This window comes from Rhinoderma darwinii, chromosome 10 (genome assembly GCF_050947455.1).
Source record: "Rhinoderma darwinii isolate aRhiDar2 chromosome 10, aRhiDar2.hap1, whole genome shotgun sequence".
Classification (NCBI taxonomy): domain Eukaryota; kingdom Metazoa; phylum Chordata; class Amphibia; order Anura; family Rhinodermatidae; genus Rhinoderma; species Rhinoderma darwinii.
In genome coordinates, this window is record NC_134696.1 from 37535544 (window position 1) to 37562365 (window position 26822).

Here is a 26822-nt window from a genome sequence, read left to right on the forward strand (position 1 = left end):
CTTGAGCTAGGTTTTCAGATTTGATTAAAACCAAAATATCGGAATACCTGTGCAAAATTTTGTATGTGTTTCACAACCAATACTCTTGATACATGAGCAACATCTTTATTTCTAGCAGATATTTTGGGGTTTTTATAATAAATGGACTCATTTCAACTTTTTGGAAACCTATCAACTTTAACACAGCCAGACCACTGAATCCAGTCTTTACTGGTTTCCAGCAAAGTAAACATTAAAAAGAAAACTTCTGTCATCACCGACGGATTAACACAGTAAACCTGCGAGCATTTAGGGCCATGTTTACTTAAAATGCTCAGCTTTTCACAGTTAAATATGTCATTATATGGACAAAACTCCTTAAAATCAGTCTATGTGATAACTAAGAACTGGTATCACCAGTAATCCAGGTGTGTTCTAGAAAGCAAATAAATATATATATAAAAATAAAAAAATTGCCGCTTTACAGTTAAAGACATTGTCCACTTTGGACAATACTTTATTAGAAGGTTTCCCTAACTATACACTAATCCCAGGGAGCATATATAAAGACTGGGGGAACCCAGCAACAAGTGTTCAGTTACCCTACAGCGCCACCACCGGAGAAATGAAGCATTAAACAGTTCTAATTGAAAACAATGGGTTGTCCATAGGATTCATGAACATGCTGGGTCCTCCGAAGCAAGACAAAAACACACTTTATAGCTTCTCACTGCACTGGCTTATTGAGGGTCCTGAATTCAATAAAAAAAAAAAAAAATGGTATTTGAAAATGGATTTTGTAAACCAGAAAGTCATTTTGATGCAGTTTTTGGCTCAGTTTTTTTTTGTACCAAAACACAGAAGTGGACCCAAAAATCAGACAAGTCTTTTGTTTATACCTTATAACATTTGGATCCACTTCTGACTTTGGCATTAGAAAAAAAAAAAAAAAAAAAAAAAAAAAAAAAAGGATAAAGGAGACAAACCTCTACCATTGGCAAAACGGAGCAAAGGGACTATATAGTTTTAGACATCCAAAGAAGATCTACGACTAGAATGATCATGGATGGTCATCAATTTCATGCCCTGTTATGACAGCACGTGATCAATATCTTTTTTAAGTAGAAGACATTTTAACACACTAATAAAAATTTCTAAATATTGTATAGGATTTTTTCCTCCCACATTTAGCTTATAGATCAGCATACCTGGCTGTGAAGCGGTTAAGTACGCTGGTTGCGTTTAGCACAGGGCAGGCTGAACTGTAGAGTCCTGCCAAGTATTCGTTTTTTTAAGAGCGAGCCTTACGTAGCAGTGTGTCACTCGAAACTCTAAATATATTAACAGGTAGATTTATTGCTGGGACAGGAGCCAGTGGCCTGGTACAAACTGTACCCAACAGTCACACCATGCCAGCCACACACAGAGGGAGGTCACAGAGGATACATTGGGGCAGGGGATCAGTCACAGACAAACCCATTGTCAGGTGACATCAGCAAACATCCTGAAATTCTTCCTTAGCCATACCATTAAAGTGTGCAAACAGATCAGATATGCAGCAACATGTCATCAACTACTCCTTACTGCTCTTTATTCTATTTAACAAGGAATTATTGTCCCCTTAGACTGGCTCCTGACCCATAAGGGTCTATTCACAGGTTGGTCATATCGCGGTTTTGCAATAGTCACAGCAGAATAAGAAAATGACCGTGGCAGGTGAATAGGCCCGAAGAATTTTGTACCTTCCTATGGATCAACACTGGAGGATAAATCGTAACCTAGATTGAAAAAAGACCTAACGCTACTGTGAAGGTGCTTCCCAGGCGATCCCCCCAACAATGCCGAACCGTATTTTCTGGATATATATGGAAGGCTTTATTACGGCTTTGTGGCATATTTTGATTTTCAGTGTCAACTATTTATAATTTACTGATCTATCTATGATTTGGAAATGATAGATTAGGGTCAGGACTCTATTAACTAAAGTTGAGTCACATGAAAGGGACACCTGCTCTTGCGGACTTGGCACACGAATGGACGCATGTAATACGACTGTTCTCCTGAGTGCCTTTGTTTTTGAGAAGGGATTGCCTCCATTAAGGGAGATAGTCCACATGTAAAAGTCACATATTTCTAATGTATAGCTTGAAACATTCAATAAAGTAACATATACACAGAAAAAGTTGACATTTTACATGCTATAAGCACTGCACATGAGGAATTCGGCACGTTAACCCCAATGTTTTCTCTACATATGAAGTATCTTTTGAAGAAAAGAAGGAGAAGCAGACCAGAATCAATATTCAGCTTGTCTAGACCTAGTTTTGGAATCCATGATTACTAAATCACACCTATATTCAAGTCCACAAGCTTTAATAAATACGTCTCCCTTGCACGACTGTCTACAACAGAAGCTGTCAAACACACACACATAGAGAAATCCATAATGGCCCCCGGCTTCTTTCCAATCTATTTTCTGCTCAGCTGGCTTTAAATGAAGTTATTATGACTCATTAAAAGAGCCGCAAGCCTGTGGAAGTCAGCCAATTACAATTTTAAATTTATCTTGTTCTTTGGGGTTTCAGACAGAGCTTGCCTGCCCCTCCCTAAATAGTCGCTGCCCACCCAAACCTAAAATGTGACCACGTGTAGCATACACTTTTGGGGAGCATGCGATTTAACCCTTGTGACTCCAGCACAGGAGCGAGAAAGTACTTTACTGGTATGTTTCATTTAAAATGATCTACACATAAAAACTGCATTTTATTAATAATTCTTTCAGATCATAGTTGATGTAATTGTGTTTTGGAAGCGTACAACTGATAGCGATTACAGTAAATTATGAGCTATATGAGGTTTATCCGGTAATATAGTTCTAGGTTAGTTATTTCATATTACCTACAAATTGGATAATTTGTACTAAAGTGACAAAAATATATATTTTAACCAAGTTCTAATAAACTAATGCAATATGTTCATAGAAGGTCTACTAAACAGAGCTGCGTTCAGTAGGGTGTAGGTTCAGTAGGGTGTAGGTTCAGTAGGGTGTATGGCAGCACGTGTGCCGCATATGATGGAAAGAATTCAGAATCACAGGAAAATCTCCATATGAAATCAGATGCATAAGGAGATACAGTAGGAACCCATAGAATTGTATGGGTGCCTTATTACACCTCCATACTAGACGGAAACTTTAATACATACACTTGCATAAAACCTAATAGAGCAATGACATATGAACTAGAAGGTCTATCAGAAGTCGGAGTTATAATTTCTGGCACATGAAGATATTTATGGTGTTACCTACAATAATCCAAGAGACTTCTCAAGTTATGAAACAAAGCTTTCCCCAGTTCAACAGCATTCTGGGTAATCTACAATTTTATAAATAGAGTAGTGACGAGGGGGTCCTTGAACCGCTGATCTCTTTACCCTCTTATTCACCCCCAAAAAGAAATATCAAACTAACCACCAAAATAAGTGAACTTTTGCATTCTTCACAAGAGCTGTAGCCCAACATTTGCCAAGAGGTCTAAAGACCTCTACATGTTAAACCGTATATAGAGTGATAATAAGGTATGGAGCAAGATCAAGACCTTGTTCTTCCCCAAGCCATCAGCATTTCCTGCTGACATGAGGATCTACCGGCAAGTACATTAGAATACACTGCCAGTTTTGGTCATTGAACTACATCACAAAACTTATGGGTTTACATTAGTCAAAATTGGAATTGGTCAGATAATCTAGCTGGCAAGAGTGATAAGCGATCTTATTCTTCCTTAGTCGGAGATGGCGCAGAAGTTTGTCCACAGATCAAATGTAATAGAATGACAAGAATACTAGGAGTGAATTATGCATTGTTCCCTTTCTAAAGTTGAAGAGTACCCTCCCCCTATTGTCTCACACCCTCAACTGGCGGGTTCTGTCCTGTAGTTAGATTACTCATGCATCCTTTATCCCAAAAAAACACACAACTTCACTGAGTAATATTCATTAAGAATACTCAAGAGGACAAATCTGCTGTAGAATCATGGCAGCAATAAAATCTTCTCTCCAGAACTAGTGAGCCACTTAAAAGTAAATGTCTGAATTATCTCTACAGTTTTGGTACCAATCTGCATCTTTAGAGCCTTTCCAACAAGTGCAGCAATAACGCCATTTTATTTGTGAAAATCTATGCATGAGTGTAGTAGACTACGGTATTGCTTCCATCAAAACGACGGAATCCTTGCACAACTGAGACAAATGGAAACCATTGGCACCGGATCAGTCACCATCGAAATCAATGGTGATGGAAACGGAAAACTATGGCTTCCATTTTTGCCAGTCAGGATCCCGTTCTGACAGAAAACTCAGACGGAACGTCGAAACGGGACCCTGGCATAGATGTGAACAAAGCCTTATGACCACCAGTTAATATCCAGAGTAGCCACCATGTGAAGCACGGACAGCAGTTAGACGGGCTGAGAGTGACTCAATAAAGGTGCTGGTAGGTTGTCTCATGTATCTAGAGCCATGCTGACTGCAGTGCATACCATATTTGCCGGAGGGTGCATTTGGGGGGGGGAAATCAATAGGAGAGAACAAGATGAGGTGGTCCCACAGATGCTCAATTGGGATCATGTCTGGCAAATTAGGGGGCCAGGGTAGTACCTTGAAATCTTGGTCATGCTCTTCCAACCACAGTCTGACATTTCTAGCTGTGACATGTCGCATTGTTTTGCTGGAAGATTCCATCTGCCGCAGGGAAGACAAACAGCATGTATGGGTGGACGTGATCTGCAAGGATGGTCTTCATACCCAAATCGGTTCAGAGCCTTCCACATGGATGAGTGGCCCAGAGAAGGGCATGAGAAAATTCCCCAGACCATAACACTGCCACCACCAGCTTATGTTCTTCCAGCAACGGTTGCAGGGTGTTTGTTCTCTGATGTTTCTCGCCTGACACGCCAACGTCCATCCGTTCGATGAAGCAGAAAACATGAGTCATCGGAGAATGCAACCCTTTACCAATCATCTTTGGTCCAATTCCAATACTGCCGTGCAAATTGAAGCGTTTTTTTCCCGATGCACCTTTGTTAGCACAGGAGCAGTGACCATCAGTCTGCTTCAGGGCCCCATACGCAGTAGGGTTCGCTGAACTGTTTTAGATACCAGTCTGGTAGCCCCCTGCTTGATTTTCACAGTGAGCTGCTGCACTGTATAGTGTCGTGTAGACCTGGCGCACCTTTGTAGCCGGCTTTCACCTCTCACATCAATGACACATGGTGCTCCGCAGTTTGCGCGTCAGTTATTCCCAAGGGTGCCATTTGTCCACTCACAATACACTTTCACCACAGCAACACGTGGAAAGTTCACAAAACTGCACCGTTTGAGAAATCCTGCCAACCTTGGCCCGAAAGCCAATAATCATCCCTTTTTGCAACTCTGATAAATCACCCCTTTTACCCATAGCAACAAAGAGTGATGTGTGTTCAGACAGTCTATCTCACACCTTATATACCCACCAAGCCAGCCCACGACATCACTTCTTTCATTAATGCAGTGGGGAGACTAAAATATTGGGGGTCCTAAAGTCCCACCAAAATTAAGGTTTTCAATTGGGAAATAATAACCTTTTAAAGTTAACTAAAGTTCTTCAGGCTCCCAGTGAATAATACTTCAAAGCTCTGTGCTTGAGGCAGCATTCAAATCGGTTCCAATAGCGGTCTACCAAGAGCTCCCTCCTAAAAAAAAAAACACCAGATCACCATGTCCAAGTGGAGATCCAGTGGTGTCCCTTATAATACAGTAAAAAAGTGGATAGTCCACCAGGACTTCTGCCTTACATGGAAGGATAGCTACAGGTATTTATATAAATACATTTTTTTTTAAAAGAAAGCTTGATTATAATCGCGTAGATTTTATTCACTATTATTATTATGTATTTTACCAGTTTAGTACTTGTCATTGTGTTACCACCTTATCCATTATTGGTGATCACGTCATACAGGCAGGGGATACACGTGAATCTACATTAAAAGAATTAACACCAGTAAAAACACTACTATTCAGGACAGACCTGTCCTAACCACTGGATGTTCTCAAAGCAAGAAGAAGCAGAAACAATGCAGGATTGAACAGCCTGTGTTCTACTCAAAAAGCACAGTGTGTACTGTACATAGCAAAAAAAAAAACAAACTCCAAACAGCCTCTAGACACAGGCTGCTTCCATCCGCCATCAAAACACTTTGTCTTGCATACAAAAATAAGACCCAGAGCTGTATGGAATACAAAATAAGCCCATTACAGTACGGGAGGGAGGAGAAGAGCTGCTACTTAGCAACAACGCAGAGCTTTAAACCAAGCTGCCTGTTGGGCATGCGATAAACATTAGTAGCGGAGATGCTTTTGCCATACCTAGGACTATGTGTGGGTTAACCCTTCTAGTGCCATTATCTCCTGAAGAAAAAAAAAAAAAAAGAAGAAGGACAGGAGGTGCCAGCATAGGCAACCCATTAGATAAATCCCATAAAAATAGATTTAAAAAAAAAAAAAAAGTTGGAGTTTGGATCAAATACAGAGGACATGTTAGAGCTTCTTACCACTCACCTTATTTTGCTTTAATAAAACACACTTCAGTTGTTCATGCATCTCTAAACCACACCTAGGAGCTTATTACAGATTGTGACCTGCACAAGTCATCCACATGCAACAAGGTATTTCAGTACAAAACATCTCCGCACAACCATGAGCATGCCAAACGTCACGATATAATGGGTTGCAACGGTGAAAACCACTTTCTCTTTTTTTACATGCGTCTCAATGTGATTTGCAGGTTAAAAGCTGGAAGTTTTAGTTCATCATAGAGCTGTGCTAAAAGGGTTAAAAGGGAATTGGAAATAGATTACACCAGTTTGCAAAAGAAAGCTCATTGTGAAAGAATGGTTGAAAGGGAGATCTGGAAGCTGTAGTTCTGCATCTAAATATATGGGGTTCATAGACAAAAAAAAAAAAAGGAAAAAAAAGCACCATTATCTCACACCTAATCCCAAAATGCCCTGGCTGTGGATAATTCATAAAACTAAGAGTTTATTTCTGCAGCACAGAAAATAATAATGGAGAGCAGGAGTTTAAGGCTAAAAAGAAAAAAAAACTAACAAAATAAAAAAAAAGTCAATGTAATGGTTTCGAAAACATAATAGAAAATAAAAAGGAATAATTAGAGAAGTCACAGAGTACCGAGACCCCAGTCCAGCTCCTCCACCTTATAGCCAGTTAAATCACCACCCCCTGTATTAGTTTATGAAATATGTCTTCTATGAGAGCTGCCAAAACAGGAGCTCAAACCACACTGAGCCTCTCTCCGGCTGTCAGGGCACGGATAAAATAAAGGCAGGGAGGAGGAAGGGAGGGGGATGTATTTTTCATCAGGCGGTGTATAATTTATAAACAGCATTAAATAGTTTGCGCTGTCACCCCCTCCTCCTCCCAGAGCGAGTCCCTCCTCTGTATCGGGGTTGGACAGCACTCAAGCCTGCATTAATTTCGTCTCTGGGTACAGTGTGTTCTTGGATTCACATCTGCGAGTGATCATAAACGCTGTGGAATGCTGGCAGAACATCGAGACCTGCCAGTGCGCCCATGACATCACTCTGGGAAAAGGATGGGGGTGCCGGCCGAGGGCCAGACTTTGGCCCAGGGCTGTGTACAAACAAGGCGTCCCATCCACATTTATTGTATTGTTTTACATGTAGGCTTTTATAACCGTTTAAGACACGAAATATAAATTCTATGAAATTGTAGTCACACGACTGATTGCAAATAACATAAGCATATTAAAAACAACAAAGTTTTGAGGAGTCTCCGAGCTGACACTTTATTTTGTGCTCTTTATAGAAACTAAACGGTCATGCTGGAAACATGTACAGTATGACCCAGAATGGTTAAAAAATGTAGTAGAGCTGGATTTGTAACTTAACTTTGATAATAGCCATTATAACGATGCAGTCCCAGAGTTAACATAATGAAACTGGGTCGCCTGCAGTCCTATGTAAAACATTGCATTATCACGAGGAGTTGTAGTAATGAGGAGTTTGCCTTTGGCACATCTGTACGCATAAAAGGACAATGGATAGTAGATTTCTAATACAAGCAGCGACATGGAAGATTATTCAAAACCCTGCATATGAGGATATAGGTTTGGGTTGATAATGATGGCTGTGTACGACGAGGGGATACCGCATGAATGACTGCACCCTAAATATATGTAAGCCAGAGTACACGGCAAAGACCAAAATTCCATTTTCATGGCTGGCATAAAATTGTTGTGTATAAGGTCATGCAAATACCAGGCTATATCACTAATGTATTGCCAACTTAACCCATTTATGACCAGACCACAGTGGTTTACCGATCAAGGTGCATTGCAAATTAGACTGCGGGTGTGCTTGTAACTCAATATGTTCATGCAACAGATATATTGAAATACGAAGTCAGGTGAATATTGAATCTATGTTTAAAGGGTGCAGAAGAAAACTTGGAAGATAAAGTATGCAAACATTCCCAGATCCAATAGTGGTTTGCCACGGCAGGGCACGGTCTACTGTACTAGTAAGTGGTGGCATCAAATGTGCATGGATATTCTTTCCATATAGTAAAGCAAGTCCAATTTCTCAAACTAGAAGAACATACAGGACGACTATGCCTTGGAGGCGTTAAACGTTTATGAGGTACACATAGATCAACCACCTGAATGTTAAAACACTGCCAATGGAGTTGAAAATGATCTTCCTCATTGGCATCTTTAGGAAGTAAAGTCGATTACTTACATGGTCCTTGGATACAGCCAGACTGCTCATTCCCACCTGATATCTATAGTGAAATATGCCTGATAAACTTTAGTCTGTTGAGAGATTGTTACTTTGCATGGCTTTTGAGTACTCCATGTCATACGATAGACAAGATCTTACATGGACCACTATTAGGCCAGAGTCACACACACAGTTTTGATGCAGTTTTTGGGTACGTTTTTTGAGCCACACACAAAACAAAGGAGTTGCATCAGTCTTTTCTTTATAACTTTTCTTCCTATTGGATCAACATCTGGCCCCAACAAAACGGTGTGTGATCCCGGCCTTAAAAGGTGTTGTCCACTACCGGACAACTGATGACCAGACAAGTCATCAGTACATGATCTGTGGGGGTCAGATATCCGGACCCCACACTGTACGGACCGGGCACAGGACAAACATGCCGGAAGCAGTTGGCTCCCGCCATGGAATAGCGGCTGAGCTGTAGTACTACAGCTGTGCTCATATTCAAGTGAATAGGAGCGGAGCTGGAGTTCTGCAGCACGGCCACTATGCAATGTATGGAGCCAACTGCTTCCGGTTCCGTACATCGCATATTGGGCAATAACATCCGGTGCCCGCAGGCCGGAGCAGATGATCGGTGTGGGGTCATGGTGTTGGACCCACACTGATGATCTATTGATGACCTATCTGGTGGATAGGTCATCAGTCGTCTGGTAGTGGACAACCCCTTTAAACGCAAAAAGTAGTACTGAATCTCGATATACAGTGATTATATGTAGTCTTTGTCAGCTGTTCATGCTCCAGATGTCAGTCTCTGGGACAGGAAGTAGCTGTCTGACACAACCGTTATCAGCCATATTAACTCTTGTGGACCTAACTTTCCTTTTATTTCAGGACTTAGAAGGTGCTCCTCCTCCCTCTTAGGTCTCCCTAGAAGTAAGACAGTCCTTCACCCATCCCTTTCTCATGGAATCTATGGTAGAGCTTAAAAATGACCTGGTAACTACTTAGTATAAATCTGTCCATCAGGGACATGTCAGGCAGAACAGAGTCTTTAGTACAATCTATAGCCTTGAAGCTTCCAATTTTTATCAAAAAGTAAAAAGATAAGAAAAAAACAACGTACTCCTACTTTATAGAGATGTGATCAGTGGGGTCTGTCGGGCTGAGACTCACTACTGATCACTAGAATACAGGGGCTATGGAGCTGCAGCATTTGGCTAGTACCCCACCGTGCAGCAGTTTTGCTATACACCCCTAGATACAAACCCTGAAAAGTTTTTGTTCAAGAATCTAGAAATGGCTTGCATATAAAATCTGCTTTAGCACGTGGTTTAGTAGCATTAACCCACTTGTAGGTCAAGAAGCCCAAGACACTTTCTCGCTCTGGCTAGGAAATAGTTGAACACTCATCCAAGTTAGTCTTGTGAGGGGTTAGTGCGCAATACACAAAAATACACGTTGTGTCATTCCACTCAGAGGAATATAATGTACCCGGCTCCGTGATGGAATGACACAGGAACAATTAGGACATTATGCCTGGAGTATATGAGTGCCAAGGAAGAGTAACACAGCGTACCGAGTGTGGTCAAAAGCAGTGGCAAGGGAGGGGAGAGGGAGGGGGTGGGGAGACTGCACAGAGCTCCTTTTAATTTGTTTACTTGTAGGCTCAAGATCTCACTTCTCAGTATCTGATGCTGAGGGTTCAGACACATCTGGTTCCAGCCCCGGATAGTTCCTTAGCCATTATACAAATGTATACGCAACGCATAGGTGGATTAGACATCCATTTACCTGTCCAACTACCTAATGAACCTCATTTATTCATGTGCGTTACACTTGAATGTGTTTATGGCTTCTAAAAAACTAAGCAGGGTCTGGGGGTTATATTTTTTATTTTTTTTGTATGCCAACTTCTGAGACAGTTTTCAAAGTGTGTTTTTTTCTAAAATGGGCACGGTTTACAAAAAAAAATAAAAAAATAAAAATAAAAAAATAAATTGATTGATCTTTATAGTGAGAGGAGTCTTAAGCGCGTTTTTACATTATTTTGCAATTATAGGTTAAGAAAATCCTGCTCTTTGGGTGCCTGAATGACCTATGGTGTTACATGAGCAACCCCTAATGCTACATCACCAAAAAGACTACAGGACAGGCAATTAAAAGGTGTATAATAAAACACACGCCTGTAGTAAAATAAAATCTTTAAAGAAAATGTATTACACATATACTGTAATTTTAGATATTACGTTTCCAAGGCACAGGGTAGATCGCTACAGTTGCCATCTCATAATCTGCTCAGAATTTAAGAGCCAGTTTGTGTCTTCAGCACTGGGATAGAGTCATGTGGACACTTTAAAATCACTGCCCCGGTTTTGCACTCTCTGCTCCACCCATGGTTACATTAGAGCAGGGAGGAAAATAGAAAAAGAATGTATCTGTAATCTTGCATGATGATACACTTGGCTCTCAGCACTGTACATACTGTACCAAAGCTCTGGCAGAATCCCAGGGCAGGCACGGTGCCAGCTGCACAATAACAAACGCAAACCACCAACGTAAAAACAAAAACACAAAACGAATGATGAGAGAGACCGAGAAAGAGAGGGAGAGTGAGAGAAACACACACAGACAGACCGGGAAACACTTTATATTTTCGAGGATAAACCTTTGTGAGCAGAAAATAAAATGCTAGGGAGAGCTAGTTAGGAAATATTATGCTAGAGTTTTCCCTATAAAGTTTACATTATTTGTGTTTACCCTTATAGGACTTTATGACAAATCTTCATTACCTTCTACAAAGAACTTATAGCCAATAATTTAACCCTATTTTCAAAAAGGACAAGACTTCAGAGCATCGTTTAAAACAAAAACAGGAACACTTTTTTTTTTTTAATGAGGTGCAAGATCTCGTTTTGTTGCGACTGTTGTATACACGCATCTAATTGAGTAATCGTCATGTCTCGAAACCTCTGTATGCTAGGCACAGCAAATTTGCGAGAGTTGACCTAGTTTGGACACTCCTAGAGCCAAGAAGAAGTTCCTCTAGATTTACTAAGGGAATCAACCTCTTGGTTGACTATTCGAATGAAGGATTGAATATTCATCAGCCTCACTTAATGACCTGTAGTCTAGACAAAAATCAATGGAATCAATGGAATCCAATCGCAGAAAGTCTTTTTAGAAGAAGTTTTGAACCTGCAGTAGAATATGACCGATTCACCCAGAAATGTTGTAGATGCCACTGCCCAATAACAGAGGATTATAAGCTTCACACCAGGCAACTTAGGCGGGTCCAAGTTTAAAGGGGGTTGACTCACTAGAAAATCCCCTTTCCATATAACCAATTAGGGCATATGGACCTCATAGAATGGGTTTTAGGCCAGATTCACACAAGCGTGTGCGTTTTGCGTGCGCAAAAAATGCAGCGTTTTGCGCGCGTTGCAGTTCATCAGTGAATGGTGCGTGGCTGCGTGATTTTCACGCATATGCCATCCTTAAGACACGCGGTTTTGAGGTTTAGAAAAAGAAATGAAGGAAGTGCTTTTATTTTTTCCTTAATTTCTTTATCTACGGTCGCGCGAATCACGGAAGTGCTTCCTCGTGCTGCGTGTGATTTTCAGGCACCTATTGATTTCAAAGAGTGCGTGATGTGCGAAAAACCCCCAAGTATAGGACATGTCGTGAGTTTTACGCAGCAGACATACGCCGCGTGAAAATCACGGACTGTCTGAACGGCCCCATTGACTAACATAAGTTTGTGCGAGGCGCGCGATTTTCACGCGCCTATCACGGACGTTAAACACGTTCGTGTAAATAAGGGCTTACTCTGGCAGACCCAACTCACCCATGTAGTACATGGACAGCCATTTATCGGAGAACAGCTGGGTGCTGGGGTTTTAAAAACCGGACAAGCAGGATGAGCTGAATGCTGGGCAGCTTCATTACAAATAGGAATGAGATGACCCCTTAAAGAGTAACTATCAGAAAACGTGATATACCATTGAGACATAATCAGAAGTGTTGATCGGCGGGGGGGGGGGGGGGGGCGATTGCTGAGCCCTTGTAACACCCATGGCCGCGGACAGTCGGGATTACTCTCCCCCTGATGGCCACAGCCATGGATCAGTGAGCACTGGCCCGCATCTCCTCCTCACCTGAATTATATACCAAATTAGCCCAAGATCACCCTGGACAATAAGAAGGGCACTGCCCCTTCCTTCATTACCTGAGCGTTGTTGTGTTACCCATGTTAGTCTTTGCAAATGGTCCCTCAGTGTTTTCCAGTTCCCATTCTTGCTACCTGTATCCAGTGCTACCTTGTTCCTGTGCCGTAAAGAGTTGGAGTCGTGTTGTGCTGTATACTACGCCTTCCGTGTTACACTGCACCTGGTGTCTGCCTGCTGCCAAGGTCCTATCCGAGCCTACCATCGCTACGGTCTGAAGTTACCACAGGTACCCTTATCCAAACTATAGACTGACTTGGTATCCTGTTGGCCAGCTGCTATCCCGCTACGGCCAAGTGGGTCCACGCACCTATGGTGACAGCCCCTAACATAGCTGAAACTGAGGTATAATACCACTCAACTGAGCACTCAACACATTCAGCAGTGATCGGCTCTCCTCGATAGGCTAAAAACTGGCTCATAGACGCTTTGCATCTCGGTTTCAGCCCCGGTCGTGGTCTTCGCACCCGGACCCTCTCTATGACATGCCAAAAGTTTTCGGGGAAAAAAAGTGGCTTATTATCCATATAATACAATGCAGCATTCTTTTGTAAGTGATTAAGTAGTATATTCCTATAGGAGTTTGAAACAAGTACAACATTTAAGAACATGAGATCCATCTGCCGCTCATAGGGCAGTTTTGCCAAACTTCTATTTGTGTTCTGAAAACCCTTTTAATTTAACAGTTGTGGAAGCAATTAGGCAGGTTCACTATTTTGGCATATATACACACGGTGCACATCATAAGTATTCACACTCCTTACTTTTGCTTAGTCAATATAATTGTCAAGTACTTTTAATTAGGTTGGAGGAAATCAAAGGGCCGCAAAACCAGACATGCTGCGGTCCATTTACTTGCAAAAAACCTTTTGTTGTGCATTCATGTGTCATCCGGATTCACAGATCCACAACAATAAAAAATGTCATCAATTTGTGAAGCCACATATCCAATCCGGACCGTAAAATGTTCTGAGTTTTTGTGGCCCCCACATGGATCTGGGAACATTGCGATCGTGTGCATGGGTCCGCAATTTATCCGCAAATATGCGGATAAATCGTGGACACAAAAGCAGTCGTGTGCATGAGGCCTTAGGATATGCAAACTATGAATGTAATGGGAAGGGCAATAGATTTAAAAGTCACATATTAAAAAATGACATTACAAAAAAAATACAACATATAACATGGTTACAAAATACAACATGGATCAACATAAATTAAAAAAAAAAAAAAAAAACACAGAGAGGACACCACAAATAAACAGTGAATCATTATTGGACCCATAGAGATCTCTGCAATTAATTGTGAAAATTGGCTGCTTGCATACAAATTTTCAAATCGGACACAGTGTAATTTACCATATCATTTGAGGCACAGCTTCCTGTGTAGGACAGGCCAGTACTGCCCGGCTGACAGATGTGAACCTCCCATTTAAAAAGGAGCCACAAGTCCTAGAAATTGTGCATATTAGAAGTAAGGCTTATTATAGAAAAAGCTGCAAAGATCATCTATACACACATGTGGAAGGGCTTCTGAACGTTCTCAGAACTGTAGATATACGAAAAAGTAGTGATCATAAGGGCAGACATATTTCTGGACTTTTAAAGGGAACATAGATGAAGTTAAGTCAGCCATAGCCATGAAATAGTTAATCCACCCAACCTATCAATATGCCAGTTTAGGTTTGTCATAAGAGAAAGTATTCTCATTAGGTAGAGGGAGATAAGAAGATGTCAAACACCTTGGGTACTACTTTTCTCCATTCCCCACACATTTCACATTGTTGGTGGATCCAATTCAACTTCATAGTAAATGGAGATACGAAAGGTCAAGTCTAAAAAAAGCACTGCATTTAAAAAGTCCCTCTCTAGTCTTCTTATTTTTGAGGACACCATATATTGAATTATACCAATTCCATGTAGTGTATAGCATAATGGCTAAAAAAAAAAAAGTAGCATCAACATAGTAGGTCTCACCTGAATGAGCCAGTAAATGCATTCGAAGTCGCAAGCTGTCCAGAAATCTTTTTCCACAGAGCTCACAGCCATACGTCTTCATACCACTGTGCAGCTTCCTAGAAGGTAAATAAATAAATGTAAACCTATGCAGTTTAGTATACACCATGTAAGCTTGTAAACGCTAATGAAGTATATAGAAGGTAATGACATTTCCGTAATGCCCCAAAATCCTGATCGGATCATCAAAAAAAACACAGCGCGCACTGTAACACGCATGTCAATAATCTACAGATGTCCATAATTCTCCTTCACGTACAATCTCTTTCGAGGAAGGAGGTGATATCCTTCATGCCTTCATGTAAATTTGTACCGGATAAAATAACTGTCTAAAGCTAAAATTTGAAGGAAGAACAAAAACTTTGACATACAGTAAGTCTATTAAGAGAAAAAAAAAAAAAATGTGAGAGGATGGCCTAGGGGTATAGAACTCCTTTATTGTTTGAATGAAGACTGACAACACACCCTATTTGAGGTGGCCCAAACTTTTTTTTATTTTTTTATATGGGCAGTCAACACTTTAAGAGCGTATCCTCAAAATGTTTTTGCATTGTCCATATGACCTTGGATAGAAGGTAATGTAATAAACTGTACAGAAGATATAACTTAATCATTTTATGTTACTATTACTAGTACCTTAAAACTGTAAAGACTCTAAAAACAACAGGTCAAATCTGCTGGCACCAGCAGTAATGTGTGTGACAAAACACGGTGTACTCTGCTGCAAGAGAAAGCGTTGGCAGCGGCGAGTCTAAATTCCTGCATCTCTGCCAGACATCGCTGAAACTTCCAAAGTATGAAAAGGAAGGGAAAACTAAAAACATCTACAGCAGATCCATGTCCATCCGGACTGGTGACAAGCCGTCCCAGGCAGAAAACCCTCTAATTTTACTTCTAGTCTCAGACAAAAAAAATAAAAAAAATGTATTAAAATTCGGAAACTATCCCAAGTGTCCTTCCTAAAGTGGCTGAACACCCACCATGAAACTGGAGAGCCTTGGCACATACCCAGCTTGGTCCACACACGTTAATGGAGCTTTGGCCATTGCAGAATTTATAAATCGCAGCAGCCAAATGATAATGTGAGCCGGATTATAAAAAAATACTTCTGTTCATAGAATTTTTATTTTTTTATTTTTTTTAACACTGCGTTTTTAGCATTTGAAAGTAATGGGAAACTTTAAACAAGCTTATTCATTCTAATTCCAATAGGAAACGGTAATGTTTAAAATATTTTTCAGCAGAAAGAATTGACAAGCCCTTACAGGGAAAAGATAAAAAAAATTGTGACTTTACACCGCTTTTGCTACATATTCTGCCATGAAAACCGCATCTAGTAGGTACATGCAGACTATCCTTATTGAATGGGTCTAATCTGCGTGCGGAAACAGATGATTTTTTTTTTCCTGCAAAACCCACATGAAAAGTCTGCCATGTGAACATAGCCATAACCACAGCATTTCATACCCTGTGTTTATTCCCCTCATAGTTTTCTTCAAAAATGGGACCAAAAAAAACATGAAAAACCTAACAGAACTTCTCGGTAATTTGTATTCCTTATTGCTGCGCTATGTTTGTTTTTATCCTTCCTGTATTTAGAAGAATTATTTATTTTAATGATCAACGTAGGGCTTACATTTGCCACAGAATTGTAAGCCTAGGTTTTTGTAACCAACGTGGATTACATGTACAACGCCAATTTCGATACTTCAAGAAAACGAAAGAGTTACATAAAAACATGGCCGCTTTCTTCCAGAAAAACCGCCACCCTAGGTTATGACTGGTATTGCAGCTCAGCCCCACTCAGATTAAGGAGGACATGCGGCAATGACAGACACCATTGATTGACCAGAGTAGCGCCATTTTTTTATAGAATATATCAGACCCTTTGTCTAAATTTCACACAACCCCTTTAAAGGGTAGGAACACACAGTGTATTCAGGGCAGATACGCTCCGTCAGGCTGCGCAGCGTATCCACCCTGAACACTGCAGGGAATGCGGTCCAAAAAAATAAATAAAATGCACCACATTGTAGCGTGTTTTTCCGGCAGAATTTCGTCATGCACGTAATCCGGCCTGCTGGGATGACGATGCAAGCCATGTGACCGTTGCAGCCTGTGATTGGCTGCAGCGGTCATATGGGATGAAACTTTATCCCAGGAGGATGGACTGGAGAAGGAGGGGACTCTGGGTAAGTATGAAAAAAATAAAATAAAAAAAATTATCTTACGTGCGATTTTTGCGCCGGAATCGCTGGGATTCCGCCGCAAATGTCGCAACCCACACACCACTTTGTTATACGTTTAAGCACCCCATTAAATTCAATGGGGAAAACCCGCAACAAAAGTGCTGCGATTCAGCAGCATTAATGGACATGCTGCGACTGAAGAAACCGCGCCACAAGTCAAATAAGGTGTTTTTTTCAGCGACTTTTTTCCCGCTGTGTGGGGACGAGATTTGTTGAAGTCTCACCCACACCGCTACTACCGTAATACGCTGCGGACTTTCCGCAATGAATCCATCGCGGAAAATCCGCAGTGTTTATGCTGCGAGTGTTCCTACCCTAAAAAGCGGAACGGCCACCTCTGACAGAGCAATATATTGACAACTGGGTGTTGCCGTTCCCATGGTCATTAGGGCAGTGTCAGACTGTGTAGGGACACAACACCGAGTAGTCAATTTACTCAAATTTCTAGGAGGAATAACAGAGGAACGGCACAAGGTACAGTTTGCAGAAAAAATATTTAAAAAAAATGGTGATGGGAATAAAATTATTTACTAAAACAGATGTCAGGAGAGAGGACAGGTCCTCTAAGAAATGAGGCGATTTGGACCAAAATCAAATTTATTAGATAGACAGGCAACAGGGGGCATCAAGAATCCAACAGGCAGTGCAGACAGCTGTACCTAAGGAGATGCCTATCCTAGTCCTGGCCGTGGGACAATTTCAATGAAAGCAGTCTAGACAAGCAACAATACCGGTTATTAATAAACCATTGCTTGTACTGTACTCGTGTGACTGAACAGAAAACAATTGAACACTACGGCCACTCGCGGTCTGTTCTTCGCTCTGGTTTTTACGCAGATTCTTTAAATCTATTCTTATGACAGGTAAATAAAGCAGACACAACAGGTTTCACAAAAAGGACAAAGAAGTTTATCAGCACAATAAATATAAACAAATAACAGGATAACGGGATCTACTTGTCTCAATTAACTGATAAACCCCACAGATTACACTGACAGATTTGACTGATCTATCTGGAATTGCAGCAGAGCCATGAATAATAATCATGGATTAGGATCTAGAACGCCCCACTGGGGAAGAATCAGAAAGCACTAATGATTTAGGAAATAGCTTCAATTTGGAAAGTGTTCCTGCAATAAGTATCAAAATGGCTGTAGCAAGTATATGTAGCAGAGCTGAATTTGACATTTAACGCTATGAACATTCACTGAGTAGATTTGCTTGCCACAGATAAGTCTTGATACAGGCACATCTGGATACCAATTGAAAAACGCAGATTTCTGAGCTCAGCTACATGCATTATATGACCAATTTTGTGGTATATAAACCTTGGTTATGATCTAACAATTACATTACCAAGGTAAGTGTGCAAGAGATTTTTCAAATTTTCCTCTGTAGCTGGAAAAGCTCTTTTTTTCTAAAGGAGAGTTCCAATTTATAGACCAGACTTATAGGTGGCCTGCAGCCACCACTAGAGGGAGGTTTTGAGCTTGCTGCATATTGTAGATACATTGAACGAATACACCAGTATACAGTAAGCTCCCCCTAGTGGTGGCTGCAGGCAGACAAATAGTCTATATGCAGGGGATTTGGGGCACTTTCCGACAACTGAAGCAGATATAAATGAATAAGCAAAGAATTGTGGACGTATTTAGATTAAGAATAAATCAGAATCGCGTTCAAGGGTGGACATTCGCCACTAAAATAAAGGAATTGTAACGATAGATCTAGAATATTCCATAAGTGGTTGATTTAATTTCTCACTCATGGTGGACTCCCAAGACGTAGAAAACCACCCATACACATTATGGACCACTTTAGACTCCAGTTGGTATACACAGATCTAGATACAAGAAATGCCAGCTTGCCTGAACAGGTTCAGTTGGCAGCGGTTATTTTTATGGATGGAGATCTTCTTCTAGCTCTTTTTATCTTGGAAAAAAAAATATAATAATATGATCCTGTGTTGAGAATCCGAGACAATTTGGATTTGGTTTCCCATGGGATTATTGTGGTCAGATAAAACTTTTCTCAAATACACGACTTAAAATCTGTAAATTACTTTATTTGTTTAACTTTATTTTGTGCAAAGTGGCTCAATTAAGACAGAAAAGATAAGAGAAGTAAAGTCCAAACTCCTCTACTACAAGGTGTGCAAACATCTTTGAGACAAGGTCAGTAAATGAATAATTTTACAGAAACCGACGTATCTCAGGCCGACCTTAACTATTGTGATGAGTCTTAAGTTTAATCTTCGTTTTCGAGTAGACGTTGGACAAGTGCTGAATTGCCATATTAAAAAAAAAAGAAAAAAAAAAAAAAAAAACACAACACCTTTATTGGTTGGTGGCAGGAAACATTCTGTACTTTACACATTGGTTGCTGACCCATCCAAACCCAAACCTCACCACGGCATTTTATACTACCTTAGCATTACTTGGCTTCTCAAAATTGGCACATACATGCCAGTTTAACCGGTTAATATGTATTCCATGAACTGCCTAACTAAAAGCAGATCATAACCTATTATTTATACCTGCAGACAAGGAAATGAAAAAAGTCCTAGAAAACTTAGTCATTCCGAATATTCATAAAATTGTCAACCACCTATTCTATTACTGGGTTGTTCTCATTTACAAAAACACTATCTTAGAACAGCAGACAGAGAACTGCTGAGAAGCAAGTGAAAAAAGGGGTAAATCGGCTGAGGACAATTCCATTTTGTTAGTAGGGTCCCCCAATGATAAGCATATCACAGGGTGGCCCTTGCTGGAATACGCCGAAATCAGTTGTGATCTGTGGAGGAATTTGGCTAGAAGCGTAAAGTTTCCCTGCAGCACCACCACAGGAAAAACAAAGTATTGCACAGTCCCTATTGAAATCAATTGTGGGTCCGTGTTACGTACGACTGTTCTTGATCCTCCAGAGCAAGAAACACACTTTGTAGCCGGTGTTTCCTCTAGCTAATAGAGGAGGGTCCTGTTCAGGGGACCCCAATATTAACCTAGAATTCCCTAATAGGGTAATTCATGAGTGTTCTAAGCTGGACAACCACTTTAAAGTTTTACAAAAAGCTTAACCTACAACTTAAGAAAAAAGGTGGGCCTGTTCCAATAACCCTATGTGATAGATTGTCTTATAATTGGGAATATAGGGGTTATATAGTCTCCCAATTTTCTAAATAGTCCATTTCAATTCAAAACAAAGTGCGTTTTGAGGAATTCGACATTAACTAAGCTGGATGTATTTTGCCACTTGACTAAGTCACACTGAACCTGTTCTGCTGAGCTCCGATGGATATCTCTATGCGTTGTTGAGGGGTTCAGGACACATTCCCTTGCTGCCAAGATTAGTCGGATTGCGCACTTGAACATGACAGATGCAGAGGCAGATACGGCAGCTGCAGACATGAGGTCGGGAGGTAACGTACCAATCAATACCTAGTTACAGGCTTCAGTCTGTAAGCAGAAGGAGATGAAACATGGCAGTCAGAGATGCTCTATGGGAGTTTTAGAGCACAAATGGATATTTGGACTAGAAATTTCACGTGTCGGATCAGAACAAAAAACAAGAATTTTTGTAATCCTAGCAGTCACGTGATCAGGGGTTAACATATATTTGTCCAACTTTGGAGAAAGGACATTAGGGAGATTCTAAACATGGGAATTAAAAAAAAAAAATTAATAAAATATATTTTTTTCTCATTCCTTGCCTAGTTATATAGGACACTTCCCCGACCTACAGCATTTGAATCACAAATCGTACCTATGACCCCTTCAGCACACCCCAAAATGAATACAGACCACACACTGGACCTCCTAAATAAAAAAGATAGACCCCAGTCCTTTGAGACCTCAGAACAGATCCCCCTTTAGAAAGACCACAGACCAGATGCCCCCTTATTTACAGACCCTCCCCGGGCTTACGTACTGCCACCGCAGACAACTCTGCAATGCCGCTTAGCATCAGGAAGCAGAGTGAATCGCAGGATCGGGGAGAGGTCAGTATGTGGGGTGTCCAGGACTTATGCCAGCTCTTCCAGAAGAACTTCAGTTTTTCCAGGAGTCGGACGGACAATCCGGAAGAGTTGGCAGGTACGAGTTATCAATATCAGAGCGCCGCGAAACACTATAGCTCCAGCAGTGGCTTTATTACCATACTGATATACGGACGTAGCAGAATGGAGTCGGACAATTAATGCAATATTAGAAAGGCTATGGTAGGACATAGCTGGGTTTCCCGCTTTTTTTTTTCTCTTGGTTTGAATTTTTTTTTATAGTTCATCCTAGACTTAAATCATACAGATATGTAACAAAGAAGTCTCCATTCCAGGCCCCAAGTCACGGTTTTCTTCAAAGCGCAAGGTATGGATTTAATTCATCTAATCTCGTAGTAGAAGTGGAATTTTTTTCCCCTCCACAACACACAGCCAGAACAATGCTGAGGAAGTCTGACAGAAACCTATTTAAGGTCATTTATTGCCTTAATAAGCACCTTTGTCCAACAGGCAGTTTTTGACAACAGTGATAAATTCCAAATTTATGTCAAACATAGCATATGTTTAACAGCTCATTTCTAAGCAGAAGCAGCAGGCTCCCCTATAAATCACAGCTCGGTTTGAAATGAAAGCAGATTATAGGGCTGGGGCTATTGAGAGAAATATAAATCAGGACAGTTTAACTCTTAACATGGCACAAATTAACTAGATTGGTAGGGAAAGTTTGCTGGCAGCCGAAAGGCTAATTATAAAACTTAATACTGGTAAGATTACCATAGTTTACCCAATCAACATACACTCCGAACAAAAAAACTAAAAACACACACCCCTAAATATAAAATCCTTGAAAGTCCCCATTTGACATTTTGTTACAAAATAACTTCTAGCCATTTGTCATCCATACAAGTTTCTGGAAAAAGGTGGTTAACATATTAACATCGAATATCAATTCTACAAGACAAGTGTGGTCAGTGAGCTTTTATAGAACCTCGTGGACAGGTGGGGGGATGCTTAACTAGATCTGGGCAGATTTTCTCTCCGGGACAGGTGTCCTCCACAGTTAGAGATGCTCTTTGTAACCAGTCTCGAATTTGGCCAAAAGATGAGGATCCTGAACAGAGGACCCCACCCTCCTTTAAGAACTCACGTTTCCCTAATCGGGTCTATGGAAAAGAAGTTTCGAAACTGGAAAACCCCTTTACGGTTATTTAATAGCACATCTATTGTAAGGATGTGTTTACACGTCACGGTTAATATGTGGTTTGACCATGAAGTGTAGATTCCACCTAAGGACAAGGGTACCAACATTTAACCAGACTACCGACACAACAAACTGCTCCATACAGACAAGTGGTCATAGCTATTCCTCAGATACACCCCTATTGTCTTTCCAAAATGTTTTACATCGTAGTTCTGTAATGACATTTTGGGAAACTATCAGCTCAAGTTCTTTGAGGAATAAAGCGGAGTAGGAGCCCAAGTTGTGTAGAAATTTTGAAACTTTTGGGGTTATTTCCTTGGTCTATGAAGGTTCTTCTTGCCGGATCACTAAAAACATTCAAACTTGTACCTGGAGGGGTCAACCGGAACACAGTACAAGAACAAATCTGGAGCGGAGGAAAAAAAACTGCGTTTCTTTCCAACGGGGCTTTTTTTTACGTGGCAATTTGAAAGAATGGCGCGTAAAAAAACGCCTCGTAAAAAGAAGTGCATGTCACTTCTTCAGCCGTTTTTCATTGGGTCAATAGAAAAACTGCTTCAAAAACAGCCGTAAAAAAACGCATCTAAAAACGCTTGATGCGTAAAAACGGCTGAAAATCAGAGGCCGTTTTCCCTTGAAAACAGCTCCGTATTTTACAGCCGTTTTTCGTTTAGCATGTGAAAATACCCTTACACCGAATAAATTTTGGTAGGCGCAGCAAGCGCCGATCAACAAGACAGCTCGTTGATCAACGCTCGTTTGCTCCTGACACAAGGAGCTACGTATGGAGACGAGCGGTCATTACTTTGATCGCTCGTCCCTATACGTTATCATGTCGGCAGCGCGGCTCACTGTTTACACAGGGAGATGTGCTGCTGACAACGATATTTCAGTTTTTTTTAAATGATACGACCAGCAGATGATCGAGCGTTTGCTCGTTCATCTGCTGATCGTTGCCCCGTTTACACAGGGCAATTATCGGCAACGAGTGAACACCCGTCTGCCCGATAATCGCCCAGTGTAAAACCAAAGGGGGTTTTCGCCCACATTTCATAAACATACGAATAGGGTATTTGGCGGTCTATGAAATAGTTACCAGTGTGTGCGTGAGATCTGGAAATTAGAGTGTGAGCTCCGACGAGTGATGATCATCTCTGTATGACGATGTAGAATATGTTGGCCACACTATATAAGCAACCGGAAATAAACTTCTAGAAAGAAGAGGAAGTTGCAGCAAGAATGAACAAAGTTCATGAATTAAAAACATTGCCACTGATGGAGACCACACAAAAAGGTCCATCAACCGAACACGGGATGGCAGGTCTTCTCTTGAGGGTCCTCAGGTCTTTATACATTCCCCTATGGCTACATAATACGGTTACATTAAACAATCATATGTTTCACTTAAAGCCACCGGGATGTCGGCAGCCACTGCAGGATTTTCACGGTGCTCCATCTGCCTCATGCAATTCTGGAAGGTTAGCAGTATTATGAGAGGCCAGACTATAAAAAGGCTCGGAGTGTAAGTATTTCCTTTCCTATAAAATATTCATTACCCCGTGTGTGAGCCAAGTAACTGAGACCTCAAACATTTCTAACTTTGTACTGCAGCAATAACTGACTTTTATTGAATCCGTCTCCTTTTATTTATACCCAACTATAAACATAAGGTTATATGGAGAGTGGTGAGCGCCTACACACATGTAGAATGTAGAAAACCTTCCTGTGCGGGTTTAAAAGCAGAAGAGTAAAAATATCTGTTTTTATTTCCAGAAAACTGCCAAAAAGATTGTGCACTTGGCTCTATGACTTCAGCCTAGGGGTGTAAGTGAACACAAACGTAACCCTTTACAATCTCAGGCGATGTCTAGGAAAGAAATTCCATCTGAATGATGGCGACATTCACAAAACGCAGGATGCATTGTATAAAAGCCATGTTGCTTATAAAAGCCCATTTTTTGACATTTTAAATTTCACTTCATGCATAAGCTTTAAAAAAAATAAAAAAATCCCCCAAAAAACAAAATCGGTCAACTCGGACACGTCTGTTTTAGTAAATACATGCATACCTAATAAAATAGTCATTTTGTACTACCTTTTTTCCCCAGACTTTGTAGTGTTGTTCCTCTGGTATTCCTCCTGGAAATAAAATTGTGTCCTCAGTGTTTAAACAACATAGGAGTTTGTAAGGACACACGCTATTGAAAATGAAACTGGTAACACCCAGCCAATTCAGACATTTCCAGGAGGAATAACAGAGTAACGGCGTAGCACAGATTACTAAGAAAATATTACTAAAACAGACATTAGGAGAGCGAACAGTTGCTCTTTATGACAACAGAACAAACAATAGAAAAGAACAAAGTTATTTATTATTAAATCAGCAAGTTTTATCCGTTTCTGGGAAAGCGCTGTGAAAACCAAACAGGGCCTTCACTGCAGGGATATGTTACCCACCAAGATCCCCCCCAATTACATATGCACTAAAGATATATTATATACTATTCAGAAGTCTGAAAAAGCTAGACGTCAACCCCAAAATAGCCGCAATGGAGACCATATTGTTTGCATCCCAGCTTTTCCGGACTGAGAATGAACTGATTTGTGGTTTAGGAATCTTGAAAAGATTTTTATGAATGTAAATTTGTTGGAGTTATAAGGCCGGATTCACACACACCATTTACTTATGGTTTTTGGTGCCGTTTTTTTTTTTTTCACCGTTTTTTTGCATTTTGGTTTGTGCCATTTCTTGTAGCGTGTTTGGGGTCAGATGCAGTTTGTTTTTTCTTCCAAAAACGCAGCATGCTCTAAATATGGCATTTTTTCCATATAGCCTTCTCTCTAAAACTTAAACGCCAGGAAAGAAAAAAAGACCATGTACAAAATAACACTAAATAAACCACCAAAAAGAATGTAAACATGCCAGGATTTTTACATGTGGGTTAAAACCTCTATGAACGTGGCATAAAGGCGGCCATACAATGTTAGTTGGAAAAACTTCGAAGTAGTGAGCGGTTTTATGCCCTAATAAATTCTATCACATGGGCCACAGAGCACTGCTCCTATAGGGAACGTTGCCAGTCCACTTCATTTAACCCAAAACCTGCTAAAATTACCCAGAAACCCTCCCCAGCCCTTTGTTGCATACAGCTGGGTATATTTCCTGGCACCCAATCCTGCCACCACAACTCCATAGACAAAAATCATATCATGTTGGAGCACATGTACAGAGAGCATGGATTATTTACCACACAGTGGGGTCATCGGAACAGAGGGCACCCCCAAAACATGACAAAAAGTGAATAAACCCCCCCCATCATATATAACAAAATGAATAAGACGACAAGTAAAACAGTAAAATATACAATCTGGAGGAGGAAGCAATTACAGGGTAAGTAGCTGGCAGCTGGATTCCCAACGCTTGCCAAGTTGGTTTTAACGTGATATAATGTACCTGTCAGATGCCACCTAGGACTGGTTCAATAAAAAAAAGGAGCGTATAACAGATTACACATTTGAAACTGACAAGACCATGCAAATAATTTACAGATATATATACATATAAATAAAATTATATATTTTTTTTATTGCACACACAAATGCGGTTGGAAAAAAAACGCAGCAGAACACAGTAGCAGCAAAGTGGATGAGATTAAACAAATCTCCTCCATACGCTGCGTAAATACGAAACGGAAAAAACGCTCAGAAACGGGCCTACGGTGCGGAATTTTATTCCGCAGCATGTCAATTGTGTTTGCGTAATTGCTGCATATTTGCTGCAGGTTTTCCCCATTGAATTCAATGGGGAGGTAAAACCCGCAACAAACAGTTGTTTGCGTTTTTTGTGGCGTGTTCACAGTGATTCCGCCGCAAAAGACGCAACTCTGATTAAAAAAAACCCCACTATACTTACCTAGGAGTCTGTTTCTTCCTCCAAGCTGGCCTCCTGGCAGGACTCTTCATCCCGTGTGAAATGTCATCCCAGGAGGCCGGTCTGGCTAAGTGCTGAAGTTTTCTGCAGCGGACATTCAGGGCAAAAAAAACTGCACCAGTTTGGTGCGCGTTTTCGTCCGGAATTTCTTGCGGCGTACAGGGCGGATACGCTGCATGCTTCTTTTTTTTTTAAGTGTATCCGCCACGTGCGAACACAGCCTAAAGCATTTGGTTGTCAAGGCATGCTGGGAGTTCTAGTTTCACAACAGCTGAAGTGCCAAAGTTTGCTGACCCTCTACACTAGAATGTCAAATATAATGCATGGGCCAATTATCGGGCAAACGAGTGTTCATAGAACCCTCGCTCCCGATCATTGCCCTGTGTAAACGGGGCTACTATCAGCTGAATAACGAGAAAATGCTCGTTC

The 26822-nt window shown here is 40.8% G+C and overlaps 1 protein-coding gene across 1 annotated transcript in view; it reads right to left on the reverse strand.

The window, feature by feature from the left end:
* The window catches only part of ZBTB16 (zinc finger and BTB domain containing 16), a 108264-nt gene that overhangs the window by 33544 nt on the left and 47898 nt on the right, over window positions 1-26822 (reverse strand). The window contains exon 3 of the mRNA XM_075839743.1: window positions 14977-15074. Coding sequence (XP_075695858.1) covers window positions 14977-15074 — 98 coding nt within the window. The remainder of the gene's footprint in view (window positions 1-14976; window positions 15075-26822) is intronic.